This window comes from Piliocolobus tephrosceles, chromosome 21, assembly GCF_002776525.5.
Source record: "Piliocolobus tephrosceles isolate RC106 chromosome 21, ASM277652v3, whole genome shotgun sequence".
Taxonomy (NCBI): domain Eukaryota; kingdom Metazoa; phylum Chordata; class Mammalia; order Primates; family Cercopithecidae; genus Piliocolobus; species Piliocolobus tephrosceles.
Window position 1 is genome coordinate 11,682,859 of NC_045454.1, and position 25,272 is coordinate 11,708,130.

The window sequence follows — 25,272 nt, forward strand, 5'->3', positions numbered from 1 at the left end:
CATCCATCCATCCATCTGCCATCCATCCACCATCCATCTGCCATCTGTCCACCATCCATCCATCCATCCATCCATCCATCCTTCCATCTGCCATCCATCCACCATCCATGCATCCATCCATTAATCCATTCATTAATCCATCCATCCATCCACCATCCATCCACCATCCATCTGCCATCCATCCATCCATCCACCATCCATCCATACATCTATCCATCCATCTATCCATCCTTCCAGCCACCCATCAATCCATTGACCCATCCATCCATCCTTCTGTCTACCCAGACATCCATCCATCATCCATCCATCCATCCATCCACACATACATACATATACCATTTCACCTACACATCCATCCATCTGTCCTTCCATTGACCCATCCATCCATCCATCCACCTGTTCACCCATTGAAGTGCCAACTATATTCATTAATAATTCCCAGCCGGGCGCGGTGGCTCAAGCCTATAATCCCAGCACTTTGGGAGGCCAAGACGGGCGGATCACGAGGTCAGGAGATCGAGACCATCCCGGCTAACACAGTGAAACCCCGTCTCTACTAAAAAATACAAAAAAAGCTAGCCAGGCGAGGTGGCGGGCGCCTGTAATCCCAGCTACTCAGGAGGCTGAGGCAGGAGAATGGCGTAAACCTGGGAGGCGGAGCTTGCAGTGAGCCGAGATCCAGCCACTGAACTCCAGCCTGGGCGACAGAGCTAGACTCTGTCTCAAATAATAATAATAATAATAATAATAATAATAATAATAATAATAATAATTCCCTCCCTCCCTCATTTAATAAGTCTTTATCAGGCACCTACTTTATAGCCAGTACCAAGCTGGGAGCCTTGGAAGATACCAAGACGTATCCATAAGGATAAGACCACTCTGGATTCGAAATGAGCAAATGAGCACATGCTTGCAATTTAGTTCTAGACAGTTTCTTTTCCTTTTTCCTTTCCTTCCTTCCCTCCCTCCCTCCTTTCCTTCTTTCCTCCCTTCCTCTCTCTCCACTCTCTCTCTCTTTCTTTCATCTTTTTTTTTTTTTTCTTGACAGTGTCTCACTGTTGCCCAGGCTGGAGTACAGTGGCATAATCACAGCTCACTGCAACCTCAATCTCCTGGGCTCAGGAGATCCTCCCACCTCAGCCTCCCAAGTAGCTGGGACTACAGGCATGCATTACCACACCTAGCTTAATAGTTTCTCCGACACTGCAGCAATGTCTTCTAAACTCTGATAAAAATTGTCACTAGATCAGATATAACTATGTTCCAAAGGAGACAGCCCTGGTTGACAGGTGAGAGCTCTGGTTGACAGGATTTGGATAAATGGTGAGAGCAGTGGAGGGCACCCCAGAAAGAGTGTACAGCCTAGGCAAAGGCATAGAGATTGGCACAAACTTGGCAGGTGCTGGGCCCACTGAGGGCCTGGCTGGAGCAGAGATCAGGGTTAGAGGAATGGTGAGGGACGAGGCTGAAGCAGGAGGCAGGGGCAAGACGGGGTGAGGGGATGCTCCCTTGATGTCCCCCCTTTACTGTGGCTCACCTCTTCCGAGCCCCAGCCATGGGAGAGGATGCTGAGGGGTTCCCTCTGGAAGGGCTGGAGCAGCTCAGCCGGGGGTCACTACCCCAGCGGGGCAGCAGAGAGGGCTCAAGGGCTGGAGGTGACAGGCCATGGAAGCTCCGAGCGCGGGGCCGGGGGACAGCCCCCAGAGGTCTGTGGTAGGCCCTGGGTAGCTGCTCGCTGGCGTTGAGCTGGAAGTCATCATCCATGGAGATGTAAGGGGCCAGCATCTCCAAATCCAGAGCATCGGCATCCTGCGGAGGGCAGGAGGAAGGTAAGAGCATAAGCCTTGGACTTGGGTGGACATTGGCTGACCTCCCAGCACCACCACTTCTGAGTTCTGTGACTGTGGCCAACAGTCTGAGCTTCAGTTTCCTCATCTGTAAAATGGGTATAAGGACTCCCTGAAGAGCATGTTAGAGAAATCCTAAATTGGGTCAGAAGCATGGTAGCTCACACCTGTAATCCCAGAGCTTTTAGGAGGCTGAGTTGGGAGCACCACTTGAAGCTAGAAATTAAGAGACCAGTCTGGGTAACATAGCGAGACCCCCACCTACATAAAAAAGAAAAAAATTAGCCAGGTGTGGTGGCCATGCCTGTAGTTCTAATTACTCAGGAGGCTGAGGTGGGAGGACTGTGTCAGCCCAGGAGTCTGAGGTTGCAGTGAGTCATGGTCACACCATTGCAGTCCAGCCTGAGTGTCACAGTGGAACACTGTCTCAAAAAGAAAAAAAAAAAGAAAAGGAAAGGAAAAAAAAAAGAAATTCTAAATACCTCAGAGAAACCATTGGTCAAAATCTGAACATTGTGGCCAGGCGCGGTGGCTCACGCTTGTAATCCCAGTACTTTGGGAGGCCGAGGCGGGTGGATCACGAGGTCAGGAGATCAAGACCACGGTGAAACCCCATCTCCACTAAAAATACAAGCCGGGCGCAGTGGCGGGCGCCTGTAGTCCCAGCCACTCGGGAGGCTGAGGCAGGAGAATGGCGTGAACCTGGGAGGCGGAGCTTGCAGTGAGCCGAGGTCGAGATCGTGCCACTGCACTCCAGCCTGAGTGACTGAGCGAGACTGTCTCAAAAAAAAAAAATCTGAACATTGAGAAGACTCAGTGAGGGCTTAGAGAGAAGTGAGAAACATACTGGAAACCAGAGGAAAGAGAATTTTTGTCCTGTAGTGGCTGAAAGTTTAGCAACACTGCTGTTTGCAGTTATGTGGAAAGTAGAAAATACAACAAATACGCTAGGTGGTCCAGCTAAGACTCCCAGCCAGAGTGTTGAAGGGGCTACCTGATTTCTTTTTGTTACTTACAGTAAAAGGCAAGAGGAGAGAGAGATAAAAAATATGTCTCCTAAAGGAGGAGATGTTAAACATGAAGGAGACAGGACTTGAAGGTTTTGAATATTCTCAACCTCCTTGTGCAGTGAATAATTAACTGTACCCAAAGAGAAGTCTGGCTTTTGTCCCAGCTCCTGGAAGGTAACCTCTAAACCTCTGGAATTTTCTGAGTGATAGGAGTGTCTTTGCTATTCACTGTGGGTCTTTTGGACAATCTGTGCTAACCAAGTGACTCATGGTCTAACCAGGTGACTCATGGTGAGCCCCTGGAAAGTTTATGCTAATGAGATAACTCAGGACGGAGGCTGGCCATGCAGAAAAAACAACCGCTGTAATTAGAGGGTTGGGGCTTTGGTCCACACAAAATCAGCCGGATCCAGGGAAGGTAGGCATGGCATTGGAGACTGAATTCAATTACATGGGCAGTAATGTGCTCAATCATGCCTATGCAATAAAACCCCAATAAAAACTCTGAACATTGATGCTTTGGTGAGTTTCCTGAGTTGGCATTACTCTGCACATATTGCTACATATCAATGCTGGGAGGATAACATGTCCCTGAGGACAAGAAAACTTTCCATTTGGGACCCTCCAATCCCAGATTCCACCTATGAATATCTTCCTTTGTCTGTTTCTGATTTGTATTCTTTTGTTATGATAAAACTACCACCCTAAGTATAGCACTTTCTGAGTACCATGAACACTTCTAGCAAATTATCAAACCTGAGGGAGTCTACAGGAGTCTGGGAATCTCCACATTGGTAGGTAGCTGGTCTAAAGTGAGGGTGGCCCTGGGGACCCTCAAACTTGTGGCTGATGTCAGAAGTCTTGGGCAGACTCCGCAGTCTGGAGAACCATGCCATTAACCTCGAGTTTGGCTGACTGCAGGAGCCCTCCAGATGGGAAATGATGCTAACATTAAGAAGTGGGCTCTAGGCCAGGTGTAGTGGCTCACACCTGTAATCCCAGCACTTTGGGAGGCCGAGGCGGGCAGATCACGAGGTCAGGAGATCGAGACCATCCTGGCTAACACGGTGAAACCCTGTCTCTCCTAAAAATACAAAAAATTAGCCGGACATGGTGGCAGGCACCTGTAGTCCCAGCCACTCGGGAGGCTGAGGCAGGAGAATGGTGTGAACCCGGAAGGCGGAGCTGGCAGTAAGCTCAGATCATGCCACTGCACTCTAGCCTGGGTGACAGAGCAAGACTCTGTCTCAAAACAAACAAAAAAAAAGAAGTGGTCTCTGAGCCAGCCTGGTGAAACCTCATCTCTACTAAAAATATGAAAATTATGGCCAGGCGCGGTGGCTCATGCCTGTAATCCCAGCACTTTGGGAGGCCGAGACGGGCGGATCACGAGGTCAAGAGATCAAGACCATCCTGGCTAACACGGTGAAACCCCGTCTCTACTAAAAAATACAAAAAACTAGCCGGGCGAGGTGGCGGGCGCCTGTAGTCCCAGCTACTCGGGAGGCTGAGGCAGGAGAATGGCGTGAACCCGGGAGGCGGAGCTTGCAGTGAGTTGAGATCCGGCCACTGCACTCCAGCCCGGGCAACAGAGCGAGACTCCATCTCAAAAATAAAATAAAATGAAATGAAATATGAAATGAAATGAAATGAAATGAAATGAAATGAAATGAAATAAAATAAAATAGAAAATTAGCCGGGCATGGTGGTGGGCACCTGTAGTCCCAGCTATTTGGGAGGCTGAGGCCAGAGGGTCACTTGAAGCTGGGAGGTGGAAACTGCAGTGAGCCAAGATTAAGCCACTGTATTTCAGCTTGGGTGACAGAGTGAGACTCCGTTTCAAAAAAAAAAAAAAGAGAAAAAGGTGGTCTCTGAGCAATGAAGAGCACCCTCGGGCCAGGCACAGTGGCTCACACCTCTAATCCCAGCACTTTAGGAGGCCAGGGTGAAAGGATCACTTGAGCCTAGGCGTTCAAGACGAGCCTGGGCAATACAGTGAGACCCTGTCTCTATTTTTATATTTTATATATATATATATTTTTTTGAGACACGAGTCTTGCTCTATCATCAGGCTGGAGTGCAGTGGCACACTCTCGGCTCACTGCAACCTCTGCCTCCCTGCTTCAAGTGATTCTCCTGCCTCAGCCTCTCAAGTAGCTGGGATTACAGGCATGTGCCAGCACGCCCAGCTAATTTTATTTTTATTTTTATTTTTGGTAGAGACAGGGTTTCACCATGTTGGCCAGGATGGTCTTGATCTCCTGACCTCATGAACTGCCTGCCTCAACCTCCCAAAGTCCTGGGATTACAGGCGTGAGCCACCATGCCTGGCCCCCAATTTTTTTTTTTTAAGTCCTAATGAAAGAACTTCTGATATTTGCCCACATGGATTTCAAAACTGCTATGGACCAGGGATATATGCATGCTCCTCTTCCCCGTCCTTTTTGAATAGTAGTGTCTATTCCTGTCTCACCACTATATATTGAGTGTGTGGGTGACAGATGACTCATCTCCATTAGTCCACAAGCTACAATGTTGAGAGGAACTGTACTCAAGGAGTTTCCCCAGCACCCAGACCAGATTCAGATGATCAGATTCTGGACTTCAAGCTGATGCTGTAATGGGAAGAAACTTTGGGAGACTTTGGGGGGCCTTGAGAGGTGGGTGAGTGTATTTTGCATGAGAGAGAGACATCAATCATTGGAAGTTCCCAATGATCCCTGCCTCATGATGTTCACACTCTTATGTTGTTGCCTCCCACAGTATACAGGATTGAGCTATATGACCAAAACAGTATGGCAGAAGCGATGATTTGTCACGTCTGAGATTAGGCTATGAAAGACTGTGTCTTCAGTCTGGGACTTGTTCTTTCTGTCTCTCTGCTTCCCCATTTGTCTCTTTCTCTCTTTATTGGATTGCTTGCCTTAGGGAAGCCAATTGCCACGTTGTGAGGACACTTAAGGAGTCTATGTAGAGGTTCATGTGATGAGGAACTGAGGCCTCCAGCCAAAGCAAAGTGAGGGACTCAGGCCTGCCAGCCACCTCATGTGTGTGAGCTTGGAAGAAAACCTTCTAACCCCAGATGACTGTAGCCCTGACTGAGAGTTTGACTTCAACCTCGTGAGAGACGCTGAGCAAAAACCAGCAGCTAAGTTGCTCCTGAATTTCTGATACCCAGTCACCATGTGACAAAATAAATAGTTGTTGTTTTAAGGTGTTAAGTTTTTAGGCAATTTGTTACACAGCAATAATAACTAATACATCATGCTGCTGTTGGTTTATCTATGCACTCAATAAATCATCCATCCAAATATCACCCATCCATTTTTCATCCAGCTATCAAAATATCTACCCATTCATCCACCCACCCACCCATCCACCCATTAATCCATCCATTAGAATATCTGCCTAAACCTCATCCACTCATCCACTATCATCCACCTAATGAATACAATGGTCCGTCCATCCATCCATCCATTCATCCACTCATTTAGCCATCCCACTACCCTTCTCTAAAGCCACATATGTGAATCCCCAGAATGCAGGGCTAAGGATTACTCCTTCCACGCCAGCCCTTACCTGAGCTATATCTAAATCTGTCTCCACTGCCTCAGTGTCTTTCCCGGAGGTGAAGAGTCTGTGCACATTCTCTGTTCCCACAGGTAATTCATCTGGGAGATCAGCCTATGGAGAGATGGAGTAGAGACTTCAGGAAATCTTGAGCCTGGGAGGTGTCAACAGTAAGACAGTCTGCAGCTCAAAGGTAGAAGTGGGGATCAAATGCCAGGCATCTGGGGACAAAGGGGGTCCAACGGCAAATGCAGATGAGTTTTGAGCCTGGGTATTCAAAAGTCAGAATGCCGGAGTGTATGTAGATCGACAAAGCAAACATGGAAGTTCCAGTTAGAAGGATCAGAGCCTGGCCAGGCTCAGTGGCTCACACCTGTAATCCCAGGACTTTGGGAGGCCAAGGTGGGTGGCACTTGAGACCAGGAGTTCGAGACTGGCTTGGCCAACATAGTGAAACCCCGTCTCTACTAAAAGTACAAAAATTAGCTGGGCGTGGTGGCACACATCTGTGGTCCTAGCTACTAGGGAGGCTGAGGCAGGAGAATGGCTTGAGCCTGGGAAGCGGAGGCTGCAGCGAGCTATGACTGTGCCACCACACTCCAGCCTGGGTGACAGAGTGAGACTCTGTCGCAAAAAAAAAAAACCCGAAAGACTTTTTTTTTTTTTTTTTTTTTGAGAGGGAGTCTTACTCTGTCATCCAGGTTGGAGTGCAATGGCGTGGTCTTGGCTTACTGCAACCTCCACCTCCTGGATTCAAGTGATTCTCCTGCCTTAGCCTCCCAAGTAGCTGGGATTACAGGCATCCGCCACCACACATGGCTAATTTTTGTATTTTTAGTAGAGACAGGGTTTCACCATGTCAGTCAAGCTGGTTTTGAACTCCTGACCTCAGATGATCTCCCCACCTTGGCCTCCCTAAGTACTGAGATTACAGGTGTGAGCCACGGTACCCAGCCTGAGGCCAAGATTTTCAAACAAATCCTCTGGTGTTAAAGGTCTTGGAGCCTGGAGTTAGTGGGGGAAACAATGGCGAGTTCAGCTGTCTCAGGAGTAAAGGATGAGGTCAAAGGTCAGAGTCTGTATTTCTCCGGAGAGAAGGTATTTTCTTGGGGTGAAGAGTGGGGATGAAGACAGTCAACACTGGATAATATAGACTCACTCAGGTCAAAGGTCTGACCATCTTCACAACAAATAGTGACAGTAACAGGTATGATCTGTTGAGCACCAATAGGTGCCAGGCCCCTACTGAGTGCTTCTCATGAATGCTCAGAATAACCAATGATGTAGTGACATGTTATTATCTTTCTTTTATAGGTGAAGAAATTAAGGCCTCAAGAACTTGCCTGCCCAGCCAGGGTAACGCTGCTGATAAATGGCAGATTTAGGGTTGAATCCAGGTCTGTATAAATCAGGACATTAGACATTTTGACTCCTTGAGGTCAAAGTTCAGAGAACTGGATGCTTAGTCATAAGCTGGAGTTGGAGGAGGGTCATCTGTGCCAGTTCCAAACAACCCAGGTTAGGGGCCTGATAAGGTTTGGCTGCGTCTCCACCCAAATCTCATCTTGAACTATAGCTCCCGTAATTGCCACACACTGTGGGAGGGACCTGGTCGGCGATAATTGAATCATGGGGGCAGTCTCCCCCATACTGCTCTCGTGATAGTGAATAAGTCTCATGAGATCTGATGGTTTTATAAGGGGAAATCCCTTTCACTTGGTTTCATTCTCTCTTGCCTGCTGCCATGTAGGATGTACCTTTCACCTTCCACCATGATTGTGAGGCCTCCCCAGTCATGTGGAACTGTGAGTCCATTAAACCTTTTTTTGTTTATAAATTACTCAGTCTTGGGTATGTCTTTAGCAGCAGCATGAAGATGGACTAATACAGGGCCTATGGTATTATTTTATTTATATATATATACACACACACACATAAATATATGCAACTATATCAACACACATGTAAACATATTTACATATATGCAAATATGTGTAAATATAAATATACTTATATGCAGATATTTACAAATAAATGTATTTGCATATATAAATAAGTATATTTGCATATATAAATATATGTTTATATATTTATTTTTAATATAAAATATATATTTATATATATACATGACTTTGTGCACGGTTCCTGGGTCAAACTCCCATGGCCCTTGTCTTTTGTTAGAACAGTCTTTTATTAGAACAGTCTAATAAAACAGTTCGAACAGTCTTTTGTTAGAACATTGGGTGTGTTAGGCCTCATGAAACAGAACCTCTCCAGCCTTCTTCTGCCCTCCTTTCACCTGCCCCAAGGCAGATCTCTAATCTTCCCCCACCTTTCTGATTTTGAGTCAGAAAACTGTACCCAGAGAGGGTCCTGCCCGATACCTTGGGGGAAAGAATGCTGATATCATGAAGCTTCCACAAAAACCCAAGAGGACTGGGTTTGAGGGGCTTCCAGATAGCTGACCCATGGAGGTTTCTGGAGGGTGATGCCCAGGGATGGCATGGAAGCTCTGAGACCCTGCATTCCCCCATACCTCACTTAATGTATCCCTTCATCTGTATCCCGTGCAATATCCTGGACAATGAACCAGTAAACCTAAATAAGTGTTATCCTGATTACTGTGAGCTGTTCCAGTGAATTAATCAAACCCAAAGAGCCAGGTGCGGTGGCTCACACCTGTAATCCCAGCATTTTGGGAGGCCAAGGCCGGAAGATCACTTGAGGTCAGGAGTTCGAGACCAGCCTGACCAACATGGTGAAACCCTGTCTCTACCAAAAATACAAAAAATTAACCAGGTGTGGTGGCAGACACCTGTAATCTCAGCTACTTGGGAGGCTGAGGCAAGAGAATTGTTTGAATCTCGGAGGTGGAGGTTGCAGTGAGCCGAGATTGCGCCACTGCACTCCAGCCTGGGGGACAGAGTAAAACTCTATCTCAAAAATAAAAAGAAAAAGAAAAAAGAAACTCTGGAGGCCCAGACTTGTGACTGGTGTCTGAAGAGCAGGGAGCAGTCTTGGGGACTGAGGGCCAACCTGTGAGATCTGACACTATCTCCAGGTAGATGGTGCTAGAACTGAATTGGAGGACACCCAGCTGGTGTTCGCTGCTTGGTGTGTGGGAAAAACTGCCCACATTTGGTCACGGAAGTCTTCTGTGTTGACGATTGTTGCATTATCAGGAGAGCAGAGGAAAAACATAGCTTGAGAGAGTTTTTCCCTAACAGAGCCAGACTCTGGAATTCTAACAATTGAAGAATCTGGATCTGCGTCTTAAAGGAACCTCAACTCCATCTCAACCCAACCTCCCCACTACACAGATGGAGAAGCTGAGGCCCAGAGAACAGTCAGGTTTAAGCCACAGGCCAAGACCACCTGAGGGACAGAGCCTTGGATGCTGAGGGCTCATGTGGGTGGGATGGCTTACCGAAAGAGGACTTTGGGGATGCCGTGTGGCCAGTGGGGTGCTGGGAGTGGCGGCTACCGAAGCCCCATCCAGGATGGGTCCCAGGAGGCGACGGAGGTCAGGGCTGCAGAAACGGCGGGGATCAGCGGCCAGGGCAGCCTCGCTCAGGGAAGGGGGGTGCAGGAAGGCGAGGATCCGGGGGCCAGGGGTGTCTGCGGGACACATGCAGATGGGGAGAACAAGGGCTGGTGACCAAAGGCCGAGGGCCAGAGCCCTCCACACCACCCGGGAACACAGTTGACATCAGCAAGTCAGGACGGCCACTGTTCTTAGTGTGGGAGTAAGGAAGGGGCCTGGAGGACCCCTGCTGGACCAGGTGTAAACTTTATTTTTATTTTTGAGATGGAGTCTTGCTCTGTTGCCCAGGCTGGAGTCCAGTGGCACAATCTCAGTTCACTGCAGCCTCCACCTCCTGGGTTCAAGCGATTCTGTGCCTCAGTCTCTGGAGTAGCTGGGATTACAGGTGCCTGCCATCATGCTCAGCTAAGTTTTGTATTTTTTGTAGAGACAGGGTTTCACCATGTTGGCCAGGCTGATCTCAGACTCCTGACCTCAAGTGATCCGCCCACCTCGGCCTCCCAAAGTGCTGGGATTGCAGGCATAAACCACTGCACCCAGCCGGGGTGTGAACTTTAGTGGCCAGATTGTGGTGAGGCTCCGAAAACTCCGAGGGGAGGGGATTGGTGGCTCAGATCAGCATTTGGCCATTCCATTCAGCTCTGGGGAGCTTGCACCTTAGGAGAAAAGACTGGCCCCAAGTCCTCAAGGAGGCTGTAAGGTCCCCAGAGGTTAAGACAAGGCCCAGAGCCAGCTCTGAGCCAGAAAAGGAAAGGATATTATATCAGCAATCCCACCCCACACACAGGAGCATGGGTGGCCAGCAACAGCTGGGAGAAGGTGAGGTCTTGAAGGAGGGAGGCTCATCCATGATGGAAGGAGAGTGAAGGTAGATGGAGAAAGGAGCCAGACTTAGAAGGATCGAGATTACTGGAAGCCAAAGAGTGGCAAAGCCAGAATAGGGAAGAGGCAGAAGCATGGGGACAATGTGGAGCCACAGCAGGATTTAGAGCAGAGGCCAGCAAGAGACTGAAGCAACCATGCCATAGCCACAGGAGGGGAGGGAGGACAGGAGAGAGAAGAACATTCTGGGAAACTGCATGTGCAAAGGCCCTGAGGCACGAGGCTGGAGTGTTTCAAGGGCTCTTAGGAGGCTGTGTGATTTGGAGGCAGAGTGCGCAGGGAAGGGAGGCAGGAGGCAGGTCCCACAGGGCCTGGTGAGCCATGTTAAGGTGCTTGGGCTTTCTCCCAAGGGCCCTGGGGACACAACCCCTCCCAGCCCCAGCCCTGCCCCATACCAAGGCTGTTCCCAGAGTTAGGGGTGTCCTTCTGAGAGGGGGCGCCCCGCTGAATGGGTCTGCGAGAGTGTCGCTCCGTTTGCTCCAGGGACAGCACCACTCCGGTCTCTTCCACCCGGCTGGGGTACAAGACAGAAAGGGAGGTGAGAGTCAGGGAGGGTCCCTGGCTCCAGCCCAGGTAGCCTGTTCGGGTGATGTCCTATTACAGAAGGCAATGGCGCCCAGGGACTTGGAGGGCGTTCCACAGAAGATAATTGCCCACATTTATTTGTCTCCTATAAGAGTTTGACGTTTTGTTGACTGCTTTTTATTCTGACGGCAATTTTTTTTCTTTTTCTTTTTCTTTTTCTTTTATTAAGACAAGGTCTCACTCTGTTGCGCAGGCTGGAGTGCAGTGGCACGATCTTGGCTCACTGCAACCTCTGCCTCCCAGGTTCAAGTGATTCTCCTGCCTCAGCCTCCCGAGTGGCTGGGACTACAGGTGGACGCCCCTATACCTGGCTAATTTTTGTATTTTTAGTAGAGACGGGGTTTCACCATGTTGGCCAGGCTGGTCTTGAACTCCTGACCTCAGGTGATCCACCTGCCTCAGCCTCCCAAAGTGCTAGGATTACAGGCATGAGCCACTGCGCCCAGCCTATTCTGACAACATTTTAAAAAGAAAGTTAAGTTTGTCCCTTCCCAAGCTCCTTCTGTAAAAGGAAAGGCAGAAAAAAGAGCTGGCATTTAGCACAGCCTGGGCAGAGAGGAGGAAGACTGAGGGAAGCAGGTAGGGCGGCACCGAAAGACATAAGTGGGAAGAGACCTAGGAACAGACAGGGGACGCCCAGGGGCAAAGAGAGGGGTGAGCAAAAGGCTTCAGAATACCTAAATATTCTCTTTATAGATTTTAACTTATAAACATATTCTTAGAAAGGTATTGATGAAAAAATATATTTTTAACATAGTCTTCATTACATTACCAAATAGGAAAAATTCATAGGGCTGTAATTTTTATGAATAAGATTTTATTTATGCTGTTTCTATTCATAGATATTTTTCATATTCAAGGGAACAGGTTTATAAATACATCCTTATGTCCCTGCCACCTCCCTTCACACAGTCTGTGGCTGCAGAGACAATCTAAATGCTCGCTAGGCAAGTTGGCTTTTGGAGAGTTGGGTGGGGCTGAGGATCAGGCCCTAATGTGCATCTCATCTGCATAACCCACTTCAGGACAGGATGCAGGTGGGCATGGTTTTCCCACCAGCTCCTTGAGAAGCTGTGACCTCTCCCCACCCTCATTAAACCCTCCCTGGGCTGGAAACATCCTAATTTAGACAGGATCAAAGCCACCCTTATTCCCCTGAAAGACACAAGCACACACAATCGAACTCGTACACACACTCAGTACACACAGGCACAAACAGGAGTGCTCACATACACCTGAGTGCATACAGGGACAGATATGCTCACACGTTCCATACACTTGGGCTCGAATATGTGCACATGTGACACATTCAGTTCACTCATTCATCATTCCACAAACATCTCCTCGTCAAGCACTACTGTGTAGTGGTTCATAGCAAGGACTCTGTAGTCAGTGGCCTGGGTTCAAATCCCAGTTCTGCTACTCACGCAGTGGTGTGATCTTGAATATGAAAATAAAATATATTATTAAAATTAGGCCAGGCACGGTGGCTCACGCCTGTAATCCCAGCACTTTGGGAGGCCGAGGCGGGTGGATCACCTGAGGTCAGGAGTTTAAGATCAGCCTGGCCCACATGGTGAAACCCTATCTCTACTAAAAATAGAAAAATTAGCCGGGCATGGTGGCGGGTGCCTGTAATCCCAGCTACTCAGGAGGCTGAGGCAGGAGAATCACTGGAACCCCAGAGGTGGAGGTTGCAGTGAGCCGAGATCACATCACTGCACTCCAGCCTGGATGACAGAGTGAGACTTCAAATAAATAAATAAATAAAATGAAATAAAAAAATAAAATTGGCTGGGCACAGTGCTCACACCCAGCACTTTGGGAGGCCAAGGTGGGCGGATCACGAGGTCAGGAGATCAAGACCATCCTGGCTAACATGGTGAAACCCCATCTCTACTAAACATACAAAAAGAAAAATTAGCTGGGCATGGTGGTGCACATCTGTAGTCCCAGCTACTCGAGAGGCTGAGGCAGGAGAATGTCGTGAACCTGGGAGGTGGAGCTTGCAGTGAGCCGAGATCGTGCCACTGCTCTCCAGCCTGGGCGACAAGAGCGAGACTCCACCTCAAAATAAATAAATAAATAAATAAATAAATAAATAAATAAATAAATAAATAAAATTAATTTCACCTGCTTCTGTTTACTTTTTTTTTGAGATAGGATCTCAGTCTGTCACTCAGGCTGGAGCAGTGGTGCAATCTCAGCTCCCTGCAGCCTCAATCTCCCAGGCTCAGGTGATCCTCCTGCCACAGCTTCCTGAGTAACTGGGACTACAGGCACATGCCATCATGCTGAGCTAATTTTTAAATTATTTGTAGAGATGGGGTCTCCCTATATTGCCAAGGCTAGTCTCAAACTCCTGGCCTTGGCCTCCCAAAGTGTTGGGATTACAGGTGTGACTTATCACACCCAGCATTCTGTTTACCTTTCAAGGTGGCTACTAGAAAATTCAAAATGACATACGTGGCTGGCATCATGGTTTTATTGGACAACATTGGGTTAGATAGTAGTAACACTAGGGAGGGCCGGGCGCAGTGGCTCACGACCATAATCCCAGCACTTTGGGAGGCTGAGGTGGGCGGATGACTTGAGCTCAGGAATTTGAGAGCAGCCTGGCCAACCTGGTGAAACCCCATCTCTACTAAAAACACAAACATTTGCCGGGTGTGGTGGCGGCTGCTTGTAATCCTTACTTAGAAGGTTGAGACAGGAGAATCACTTGAACCCGGGAGGCAAAGGTTGCAGTGAGCTGAAGATGTGCCACTGCACTCCAGCCTGGGCAACAGAATGAGACTCTGTCTCAAAGAAAGAGAGTGGTAAGTACTACGGAGAAAATAAAGCAGTGATGGGACTTGGCAATTTATTTATTTATTTTATTTATTTATTTTTGAGGCGGAGTCTCGCTCTGTCACCCAGACTGGAGTGCAGTGGCCGGATCTCAGCTCACTGCAAGCTCCGCCTCCCGGGTTTACGCCATTCTCCTGCCTCAGCCTCCCGAGTAGCTGGGACTATAGGCGCCCGCCACCGCGCCCAGCTAGTTTTTTGTATTTTTCAGTAGAGACGGGGTTTCACCATGTTAGCCAGGATGGTCTCGATCTCCTGACCTCGTGATCCGCCCGTCTCGGCCTCCCAAAGTGCTGGGATTACAGGGACTTGGCAATTTAAAAGAGGGCAATCAAAGAAGGCCTGGCTGAATACACAAGTTAATAGGGTAATTACAAATGGTTTTAAGTGCTCTGGTGCAAAAGTACAGGATACCAGGAGAGAAAATGGGGGTGGGGGGCACCTGAGCTCATGTAGGGGCTCAGGAAAGAGGGTCTCCAGAAGTGATGTCTGAGCTGAGACTTAGCAGGCATGACTCAGGAGAAAAAGGAGGAGGGAAGAGAGGAGAGCATTCTGGGCTGGAGGAACAGCCTGTGCAAAGGCCCTGAGGTTTGGAGGGTGAGTGAGAAGGGGAGGGAGGCAGGAGCTCCACAGGGCCTGGTGAGCCATGCCAACTCCCTTGGCCTTTCTCCTAAGGATGCTGGGGAGCCTCAGAAGGGCTCTGAGAAGGGCAGAGACATGAGGCCTAAGTTGATTTGGAGGCCTGGCACGGTGGTTTCACATCTGTATTGCAGCGCTTTAGGAGGCTGAGGTGGGAGGATCACTTGAGCTCAGAAGTTTGAGACCAGCCTGAGTAACACAGTGGGAACCCATTCCTATTTAAAAAAAAATTATAGGCTGGGTGCCAGGGCTCACACCTGTAATCCCAGCACTTTGGGAAGCTGAGGCAGGTGGGTGGCTTGAACTCAGGAGCTTAAGACCAGCCTGGGCAACATGATGAAACTCCATCTCTACAAAAAATACAAAAAAATTAGTCGGGCACGGTAGTGCATGCCTATAGTCCCACCTACCCGGGAGGCTCAGTCATGCACTCCAGCCTGCATGACAAAGCAAGACTTTATCTCAAAAAAATTTATAGACATATATATATGTTGATTTGTATTTCAAAACGTTCCTCCAGATCTAGAAAAACCCCTAAGGCTTTACAGACTGGTGTATGTCCTATAGGATAACCTTCAAAGAAAAGCTGTAATTATTTTTTCTTTTCTTTCTTTTTTTTTTTTGAGATGGAGTCTCGCTCTGTTGTCCAGACTGAAGTGTGGTGGTCTCATCTCCGCTCATTGCAACCTCCGCCTCCCAGGTTCCAGTGATTCTCCTGCCTCAGCCTCCCAAGTGGCTCAGATTACAGGCATGCACCACCACGCCTGGGTAATTTTTGTATTTTTAGTAGAGATGGGGCTTCGCCATGTTGGTCAGGCTGGTCTTGAACTCCCGACCTCAAGTCATCTGTCCACCTCGGCCTCCCAAAGTGCTGGGATTATAGGCGTGAGCCACTCACTGCGCCTGACTGAAAAGCTGTAATTTTAACTCTGCCTCACAATGTTGTCATGGATACCTCTGCATTCCTAAATGGTGAAAAGCTTCTATGACACATGATGGAGAAGAAAAGCCCCATCGTGATTTTCTCACGGCACATCTATTAGAATGACTAAAAGTAACACCAAACCCAAACACCCAGACAATACGAAATGCTGGCACAGATGTGGAGCAACTGGAACCCTCATACATTGCTGATGGGAATGCAAAATGATACAGCCACTTTGGAAAACAGTTTGGCTGTTTCTTTTTTTTCTTCTTTTGGAAATGGAGTCTCCCTCTGTTGCCCAGGCTGGAGTACAGTGGCACGATCTCGGCTCACTGCAACCTCCGCCTCCCAGGTTCAAGTGATTCTTCTGCCTCAGCCTCCTGAGTAGTTGGCACTACAGGCGTGCACAACCACACCCAGCCAATTTTTGTACTTTTAGTAGAGATGGGGTTTCACCATGTTGACCAGGCTGGTCCTGAACTCCTGATCTCAGGTGATCCACCCACCTTGGCCTCCCAAAGTGCTGGGATTATAGGCACGAGCCATCACACTCTGCCCTGGCTGTTTCTTTCTTTTATTTTTTGAGACAGAATCTCACTCTGTCACCCAGGCTAGAGTGCAGTGGTCTGATCTCAGCTCACTGCAACCTCCGCCTCCTGGGTTAAAGTGATTCTCGTGTCTTGGCCTCCCAAGCAACTGGGGTTACAAGCATATGCCATCACACCTGGCTAAGTTTTGTATTTTTAATGGAGACGGTGTTTTGCCATGTTGGCCAGGCTGGTCTCAAACTCATGGCCTCAACTGATCCACCCTCCTCAGCCTCCCAAAGTGCTGGGATTACAGGAGTGAGCCACTGCAGCCAGCCACGGCAGTTTCTTAAATTAAATATACACTTACTATATAACCCATCCATTCCAATCCTAGCTGTTTACCCAACAGAAATGAAAACATGTGATCTCATAAAATCTTGTATGAGAATGTTTACAGTAGCTGGGTTTTTGTAATCACCCAAACTTGGAAATAGCCCAACGTCTTCCAACTGGTGAACGGATAAAAAAACTGTGCTCCATTCACACATGGAATGCTATTCACTATTTACAAAGGAACTACTGATATAAACCACAACATGGGCCAGGCGCGGTGGCTCATGCCTGTAATCCCAGCACTTTGGGAGGCTGAGGCGGGTGGATCACCTGAGGTCAGGAGTTTGAGACCAGCCTGGCCAACCTGGTGAAACTCCTTCTCTATTAAAAATAAAAAAATTAGCTAGGCGTGTTGGTGCATGCCTGTAATCCCAGCTACTCAGGAGGCTGAGGCAGGAGAATCACTCGAACCTAGGAGACAGAGGCTGTAGTGAGCCAAGATTGCACCAGTGCACTCCTGGGCAACAGAATGAGACTCTGTCTCAAAAAAACAAAACAAAACAAAACAAGAAAGTAAAACCACAACAAGGAGGAATTTTAAATATATCATGCTAAGTATGGGCCAGGCCTAAAAGGCTATATACTGTACAATTCCCTGTATGTGACCCTCTGGAAAAAGCAAAACTCTGGGTTCTGAGGACAGCGGTTGCCAGGGACATGGGAGTGTGGGAGGGGTTTACTACAAGAGAATATTTTTGTGTAAAAAATTGTGGTAATGGCCGGATGTGGTGGCTCATGCCTGTAATCCCAGCACTTTGGGAGGCTGAGGCGGGTGGATCACCTGAGGTCAGGAGTTCAAGACCAGCCTAGCCAACATGGTGAAACCCCGACTCTACTAAAAATACAAAACTTAGCTGGGCTTGATGGCGGGTACCTATAATCCCAGCTACTCAGGAGGCTGAAGCAGGAGAACTGCTTGAACCCAGGAGGCGGAGGTTGAAGTGAGCCGAGATCGTGCCAGTGCACTCCAGCCTGAGTGACAAGGGCAAAACTCTGTCTCAAAAAAAAAAAAAAAAAAAATCGTGGTAATTGTGTAATCACTATTATAATCACGCTAATTGGTCAACAGCTGGATTGTGATAGTGGTTACACAATTGCATGCATGTGTCAAAATTCACAGAACTGTGTACCATAAAGAGAATTTACTGCATGAAAACTATATATCTTTTTGTGGTTTTTGTTTGTTTGTTTGTTTTCAGGTTTTTTGTTTGTTTGTTTGTTTGTTTTGAGATTGGGTCTTAACCACTTTGCCCAGGCTGGTCTTCACCTCTGAGGCTCTAGCAATCCTCCTTCCTTGGCTTCCCAAAGGGCTGGGATTACAGGAGTGAGTCACTGCAGCCAGCCATGGCAGTTTCTTAAATTAAATACACACTTACTATATAACCCATCCATTCCAATCCTAGCTGTTTACCCAACAGAAATGAAAACATGTGATCTCATAAAATCTTGTATGAGAATGTTTACAGTAGCTGGTTTTTTGTAATCACCCAAACTTGGAAACAACCCGATGTCTTCCAACTGGTGAAAGGATAAAAAAACTGTGCTCCATTCACACCGTGGAATGCTATTCACTATTTACAAAGGAACTACTGATATAAACCACAACATGGGCCAGGCGCGGTGGCTCATGCCTGTAATCCCAGCACTTTGGGAGGCTGAGGCGGGTGGATCACCTGAGGTCAGGAGTTCGAGACCAGCCTGGCCAACCTGGTGAAACTCCTTCTCTATTAAAAATATAAAAGTTAGCTGGGCGTGTTGTTGCATGCCTGAAATTCCAGCTACTTGGGAGGCTGAAGCAGGAGAATTGCTTGAACCCGGGAGGCAGAGGTTGAACTGAGCCAAGATGGTGCCAGTGCTCTACGGCCTGAGTGACAAGAGTAAAACTCTGCCTCAAAAAAAAAAAAAAAAAAATTGTGGTAATTGTGTAACCACTATCCACTATTACAATCACACTAATTGGTCAAAGCTGGATTGTGATAGTGGTTACACAATTGCATGCATGTGTCAAAAATTCACAGAACTGTGTATCATAAAGAGAATTTACCATATGCAAACCACATATGTATCTTCTTATGTGTGTGTGGTTTTTTTGGTTTGTTTTCAGGTTTTTTGTTTTTTTTTTGAGAATGGGTCCTAACCACTTTGCCCAGGCTGGTCTTAAACCCTGAGGCTCTTGCAATCCTCCTCCCTTGGCCTCCCAAAGTTCTGGGATTACAGGAGTGAGCCACACATCAAATTTTAAAAAGCAAAAAAGACCCCATGATTCTGTTACATTTCTTATTTTAACTTGAATAGAGAGTCCTTCTGTTTGTTTGTTTGTTTGAGACAGAGTCTAACTCTGTTGCTGAGGTCAGAGTGCACTAACGCAATCTCGGCTCACTGCAACCTCCACTTCCTGGGTTCAAACGATTCTCGTGCCTCAGCCTCCCGAGTAGTTGGGATTACAGGCACGTATTACCATGCCCGGCTAATTTCTGGTATTACTAGTAGAGACAGCGTTTCGTCATGTTGCCCAGGTTGGTCTCGAACTCCTGAGCTCAGGCAATCCGCCTGCCTCAGCCTCCCAAAGTGCTAGGATTACAGGCATGAGCCACCATGCCAGGCCAAACAGCCCCCTTTTTTTTTTTTGAGACGGAGTCTCGCTGTGCCGTCCGGGCTGGAGTGCAGTGGCCGGATCTCATCTCACTGCAAGCTCCGCCTCCCGGGTTTACGCCATTCTCCTGCCTCAGCCTCCCGAGTAGCTGGGACTACAGGCGCCCGCCACCTCGCCTGGCTAGTTTTTTGTATTTTTTTAGTAGAGACGGGGTTTCACCATGTTAGCCAGGATGGTCTCGATCTCCTGACCTCGTGATCCGCCCATCTCGGCCTCCCAAAGTGCTGAGATTACAGGCTTGAGCCACCGTGCCCGGCCCAAACAGCCCTTTTTAATTTGAATTAATGGTTCACTTAAGCAGAGGTTCATGCAATAAATAAAATAATAAAAATTAACAGTACACACCCATACACATACCTGTGTCCATGCAGACACACACACCGGCATTTACATGGTGACACACATTCCTCATATGTGTACATGTGCGCACTCCCTCACATACACTTATGCGTGATACACGTGCATGCTCATATGCACACACACACATACACCTGTCCACATGTGCCGATCAGGCCCACACACAGCCACTCCAACCCCTCCTCCTGCTTACCTGATTAAAAAATGGACACAGACGATACTCTCCGACTGGGGGCCCCGTCCCCCTGACACCACTGTGGCCTGGGTCTGGGTCCACAGGTAACCACCGTTCCGGGCCAGGAAGCGATACTGCCCTGTTACTGCCTGGCCCTTGCTCAGCACTGAGGAGGGGGATCGGGAGGGGTCAGAGCCACCAAGGGGGCAACTGAGGAGAGAAAGATCTGGGGGCTGGGTATGAGGGGGTAAGGAAGGAGACGGTTCCCTGGGGCTTGGGGAGCAGGGAGCTGGTGTTGAGGTAGGGAGGGAGTGTATCCTGGGGTGTGGAGAGCTGGGGGGTCCTGGTGCTGGCTGGGGGCCATGCGGCAGCTGGCTCCACGCCTGGGGAAATGGGATACATACAGGTGTGGATGCTCTTGCTGACCGCATCGGAGTCCAGCGCGTGGATGTACTCGTAGGCGGAACAGCCAATCAGGTCATCGGGACTGTAGCCGGCCACTTCTGCGATCCTGGGGGTGGGGCAGAGCAGGGTCTGGTCAGTATGCTACCGGCTGAGAGGGAGGGTAGGTAGAGGGAAGTGGCAGCAGAGGACACGGGAACAAAGCCAGTAAGACATCAAGAGACAGGATTGTAACCCAGAGAAAAGGAGTAAGAAACAGAATAAGAGGAGTGTGGTGGGTTGAATAATGACCTAATGACCCCCAAAGATGTCCACATCCTAATTCCCAGAATCTGTAGATATGGTATCTTTTTTTTTTTTTTTTTTTTTGAGGCAGATTCTGGCTCTGTCGCCCAGGCTGGAGTGCAGTGGCGCGATCTTGGCTCACTGCAACCTCCACCTCCCGGGCTCAGGTCATTCTCCTGCCTCAGCCTCCCGAGTAGCTGGGACTACAGGCGCCCGTCACCATGCCCGGCTAATTTTTTGTATTTTTTTTAGTAGCGACAGTGTTTCACTGTGTTAGCCAGGATGGTCTTGATCTCCTGACCTCGTGATCCGCCCGCCTCAGCCTCCCAAAGTGCTGGGATTACAGGCGTGAGCCACCGTGCCCGGCCAGATATGGTATCTTACATGGCAAAAGGGACTTTGCAGATATGATGACATTAGAAGTTTTGTTTTTTTTGTTGGAGTCTCGCCCTGTCACCCAGGCTGGAGTGTAGTGGCGTGATCTCGGCTCACTTTAAGCTCCAGCTCCCGGGTTCACACCTTTCTCCTGCCTCAGCCACCCTAGTAGCTGGGACTACAGGCGCCCGCCACCATGCCTGGCTAATTTTTTTTGGTTTTTTTTTAGTAGAGACGGGGTTTCACCATGTTAGCTGGGAAGGTCTCGATCTCCTGACCTCATGATCCACCTGCCTCCGCCTCCCAAAGTGCTGGGATTACAGGCGTAAGCCACTGCACCCGGCTGTTGTTTGTTTTCTGAGGCAGGCTCTCGTTCTGTCACCCAGGCTAGAGTGCAGTGGTGCGATCATGGCTCACCACAGACTTGACCTCCCAGGCTCAAGCAACCCTCCTGACTCAGCCTCCTGAGTAGCTAGTGTGTGCCCTGCCTGGCTACTTTTTGCATTTTTTTTTTTTTTTTTTTTGTAGAAATGGGGGTCTTACTATGTTGCCTAGTCTGTTCTTGAACTCCCGGGCTCAATCTTCCTGCCTTAGCCTCCCAAACAGATGAGATTACAGGCGTCAGCTGCCTCACCCGGCCTGCCTTAGTCTTGAGATGGGGAGATGGATGCAGGTGGGCCCAGCTCTAGGAGCTGGAAAAGGCATGGAAACAGATTCTTTCCTGGAGCCTCTAGAAGGAACACAGCCTTAATTTTGCCTGTAAGACTCATTACTACTTTATTTTTCTTTCTTTAAGATGGGGTCTCACTATGCTGTCCAGGCTGATCTGGAACTCCTGGCCCCAAGCCATCCTCCTGCCTTGATCTCCCAAAGTGCTGGGATTACAGGTGTGAGCCACCACGCCTGGCCTAATTTCAAATTTCTGACCTCCGGAATGGTGAGACAGTGAGTTTGTGTTGTTTGGAGCCACTGAGTTTGTGGTAATATATTACAGCAGCAACAGGGAACTAATACATGGAGACGAGAAGAAGAGTTAAGAAAAGAGAGAAAAAGAGACAACATGCATGACATAGGAGAGGAAGAGAGGGAAATAAAAAAAACACAAAAAGAAAGAGAAGAATGAAAATAAATAAAGAGTAATGAGTATAATAGGCCAGGTACAGGGGCTCACGCCTATAATCCCAGCACTGTGGGAGGCCGAGGTGGACGGATCACCGGAGGTCAGGAGTTCAAGACCAGCCTGGCCTAAATGGTAAAACCTCACCTCTACTAAAAAGACAAAAGTAGCCAGGCATGATGGCAGGCGCCTGTGATCCCAGCTACTCCGGAGGCTGAGGGAGGAGAATCACTTGAACCCAGGAGGCGGACGTTGCAGTGGGCCAAGATCCTGCCACTGCACTCCAGCCTGGGCGACAGAGCAAGACTCCATCTCAACAACAACAAAATAATGATGACAATAATGATTTAAATATCAGACACTTGTGCTTTGCACTGGGAAACTCACTGAGCTGCTCAGAATGACCGTACAAGGCAGGTTCTGATGTGATTCCACAGGATAGGTGAGGAAATCATGGCACAGAGAGTTGAAGTCATTTGGCTAAAGATACACAGCCAAGACTGACACCCAAGCAGGCTGAATCCAGAGTCACCATTCCTACACACGACACCAGGGCAAGGGATAAGACAGAAGAAGGAAGAGAAGGACAGAAGGAAGAGAGGGGGACAGAAAAAGAGATGAAAGGAAGGATAGAGGGCGAACAAATAATAACAGTTTATTTTATTTATTATTATTTTTTTTAGAAACAGCATCTCATTCTGTTGCCCAGGCTAGAGTGCAATGGTGCAATCATGGCTAACTGCAGCCTCAACCTCCTGGGCTCAAGTATTCCTCCCACCTCAGCCTCCTGTGTAGCTAGGACCAAAGGCATGTGCCACCGCCTGGTTAATTTTTTTTTTTTTTTTTGAGACAGAGTCTTGTTCTGTCACCCAGGCTGGAGTGCAATGGAGCAATCTCAGCTCATTGTAACCTCCGCCTCCCGGGCTCAAATGATTCTCCTGTCTCGGCCTCCTGAGTATCTGGGATTACAGGCATGCACCACCACGCCCAGCTAATTTTTGTATTTTTAGTAGAGACGAGGTTTCATCATGTTGGCCAGGCTGGTCTTGAACTCCTGACCTCAGGTAATCCACCCGCCTTGGCCTCCCAAAGTGCTGGGATTACAGGCATGAGCCACCGTGCCCAGCCCCGCCTGGCTAATTTTTTTGTAGAGATGGGGTCTCCCTATGTTGTCCAAGCTGGTCTTGAACTCCTGGTCTCAAGCAATTCTCCCATATTGGCCTCCCTAAGTGCTGGTATTGCAGGTGTGAGCCACTGGGCCTGGCCTAATGACAATTTATCGAGTGCTTCCTGTGTGCTGGGCACCATACTAACTGCCTGACACAAATTGACTCATTTAAGAAAAGGGACAAAGAGAGACAGACCCTAAGAGAAAGACTCAGAGACAGAGAGAGAACGAAAGATAAAAGGAGGCCGGGTGCGGTGGCTCATGCCTATAATCCCAGCACTTTGGGAGGCCAAGGCGGGAGGATGGCTTGAGCCCAGGAGTTTGAGAGCAGTCTGGGCAAATGGCAAGACGGCATTTTTACAAAAAAAGAAAAGATACAAGAGACACGCAGAAAATTCAGAGACAGGCAGGCACACACAGAGAGAAAGATGGATGAAGTGAGAGAGAGAGGAGAGGGAGAAATGTGGGGGTGTGGAGGTGGGGAGGGAAACAGCACACTTGAACTTGGGCAGAGGGAAGAGGGGGCCCCTGCCCACCTGTCGTCACAGTAGGTGAACTTCATGTCCAGGCTGTGGCGGCTGAGGAAGGCCCCCCGGCCCAGCGGGGGCTCCAGGCTGCCTGGGTGGGGAATGGCTTCGCAGATGAGCACCAGGCACTGCAGTGGAGGCTCTGAGTCGGGGCTCCCAGCTGGAGAAGTCTGTGCAGGAGGCTTGTAGGCCCTCATATGTCCAGAGCAATGCAGCACCTGGGGGCCGAGAAGGGGGGACAAGGCAGTGCTGCCTCCGGCCCTGAGACCACCCATGAGGCTGAAAGATGCATCCTGTGGGCCCATCTGGGAGCTGAGATTCCAACCCCATGAAGACTCTAGGTTCAAAGGGGCTGAGGATCCCCAGCCCCAGGGCCATAGGAACCCCTCCTAAGAGAGTTTACAGGAGCCCCAAGTCCCAACTCCACAGACACCCATGCTCCTCGATGCACTGAGGACCCACTAGACCTGACCTGAGTGAGCCCCACACAGTCCCCGGGCCAGGAGACGCCTGTACTCCAGCACCCTTAGAGATCTTTCGGGGCTCACACCCAGCCCCAGCAGCTCTGGCAGCCTCAGCGTCCTCGCCCTCCTCCAGCCCGGCCCCGCGCACCTTCCAGGTGGCCGCCTTGAGGTTGAGGGTGCGCCCGCGGCTGGTGAGCGTACTCTTCATGCGCAAGGAGAAGCACCGCTCCGTGGGGGCCTCCACCTTCCTCCTGGACAGGGCTGGGGAGGCCCGGGGGCAGGGGGGAGGTCACAGGCAGCTGCACACAGGCCCAGTGCCCTCCGGCACCCTGGCTGCTCAGGCATTCCCAGCTCCATCCCAACAATTGGGACCTGGAACCAGAGAGGGTCCCCCAGGGGTAGTATGTGTCCCCTCAGACCCCCCAGGGCAGGGCTGTGTCCCGTCAGACCCCCCAGGGCAGGGCCATCTCTCCTCTTCCTACTTGTTTTTGTCTGGTGTTCCAGAGGAGGAGGAGATATGCTGAGGGAGGGGTGGAGCCTCAGCTTCCTCCTCTATGGTGGGGACAGAGGCTTCCGGGGAACTCACTCTGTTGGGGGGTCAGGGCGTCCTGAAGCTCCTCTTGGTCACAGGGGTGGATGAAATCAAAAATGCTGTGTCCAATGAGCTCCAGCTGCCAGGGATGAGAGGGGTTGGGGTCTACCAGGGCCTCTGACCCATCTCCTCCATCCCATCCTCATTCCCCTGCTCCAATTCGCCAGCCTGACTGATTTCACCAGTCTCCCCATTCATGTATCCATCCATTTGTCCATCCATCCATCCATCCACTCAGCAAGCATTTATTCAGCACGTACCAAGTGCCAGGCCCTCTATCTATCTATCTATCTATCTATCTATCTATCTATCTATCTATCGATCTATCAATCATCTATCTATCTATCTATCTATCTATCTATCTATCTATCTATCTATCTAT

General features: G+C 49.1%; 1 protein-coding gene across 4 annotated transcripts in view; it reads right to left on the reverse strand.

The window, feature by feature from the left end:
* Positions 1-25,272, reverse strand: part of HIF3A (hypoxia inducible factor 3 subunit alpha) — a 47,472-nt gene that overhangs the window by 11,010 nt on the left and 11,190 nt on the right. For 3 of the 4 annotated variants that reach the window (XM_026457322.1, XM_026457324.1, XM_026457323.1), the window contains 9 exons: positions 24,885-24,969; positions 24,447-24,559; positions 23,844-24,052; positions 20,365-20,471; positions 19,979-20,126; positions 11,252-11,370; positions 9,858-10,048; positions 6,440-6,544; positions 1,541-1,812 (listed from right to left, as the gene is read on the reverse strand). In XM_026457322.1, coding sequence (XP_026313107.1) covers positions 1,541-1,812; positions 6,440-6,544; positions 9,858-10,048; positions 11,252-11,370; positions 19,979-20,126; positions 20,365-20,471; positions 23,844-24,052; positions 24,447-24,559; positions 24,885-24,969 — 1,349 coding nt within the window. The remainder of the gene's footprint in view (positions 1-1,540; positions 1,813-6,439; positions 6,545-9,857; positions 10,049-11,251; positions 11,371-19,978; positions 20,127-20,364; positions 20,472-23,843; positions 24,053-24,446; positions 24,560-24,884; positions 24,970-25,272) is intronic. The other variant, XM_026457325.1, reaches the window with a different exon arrangement.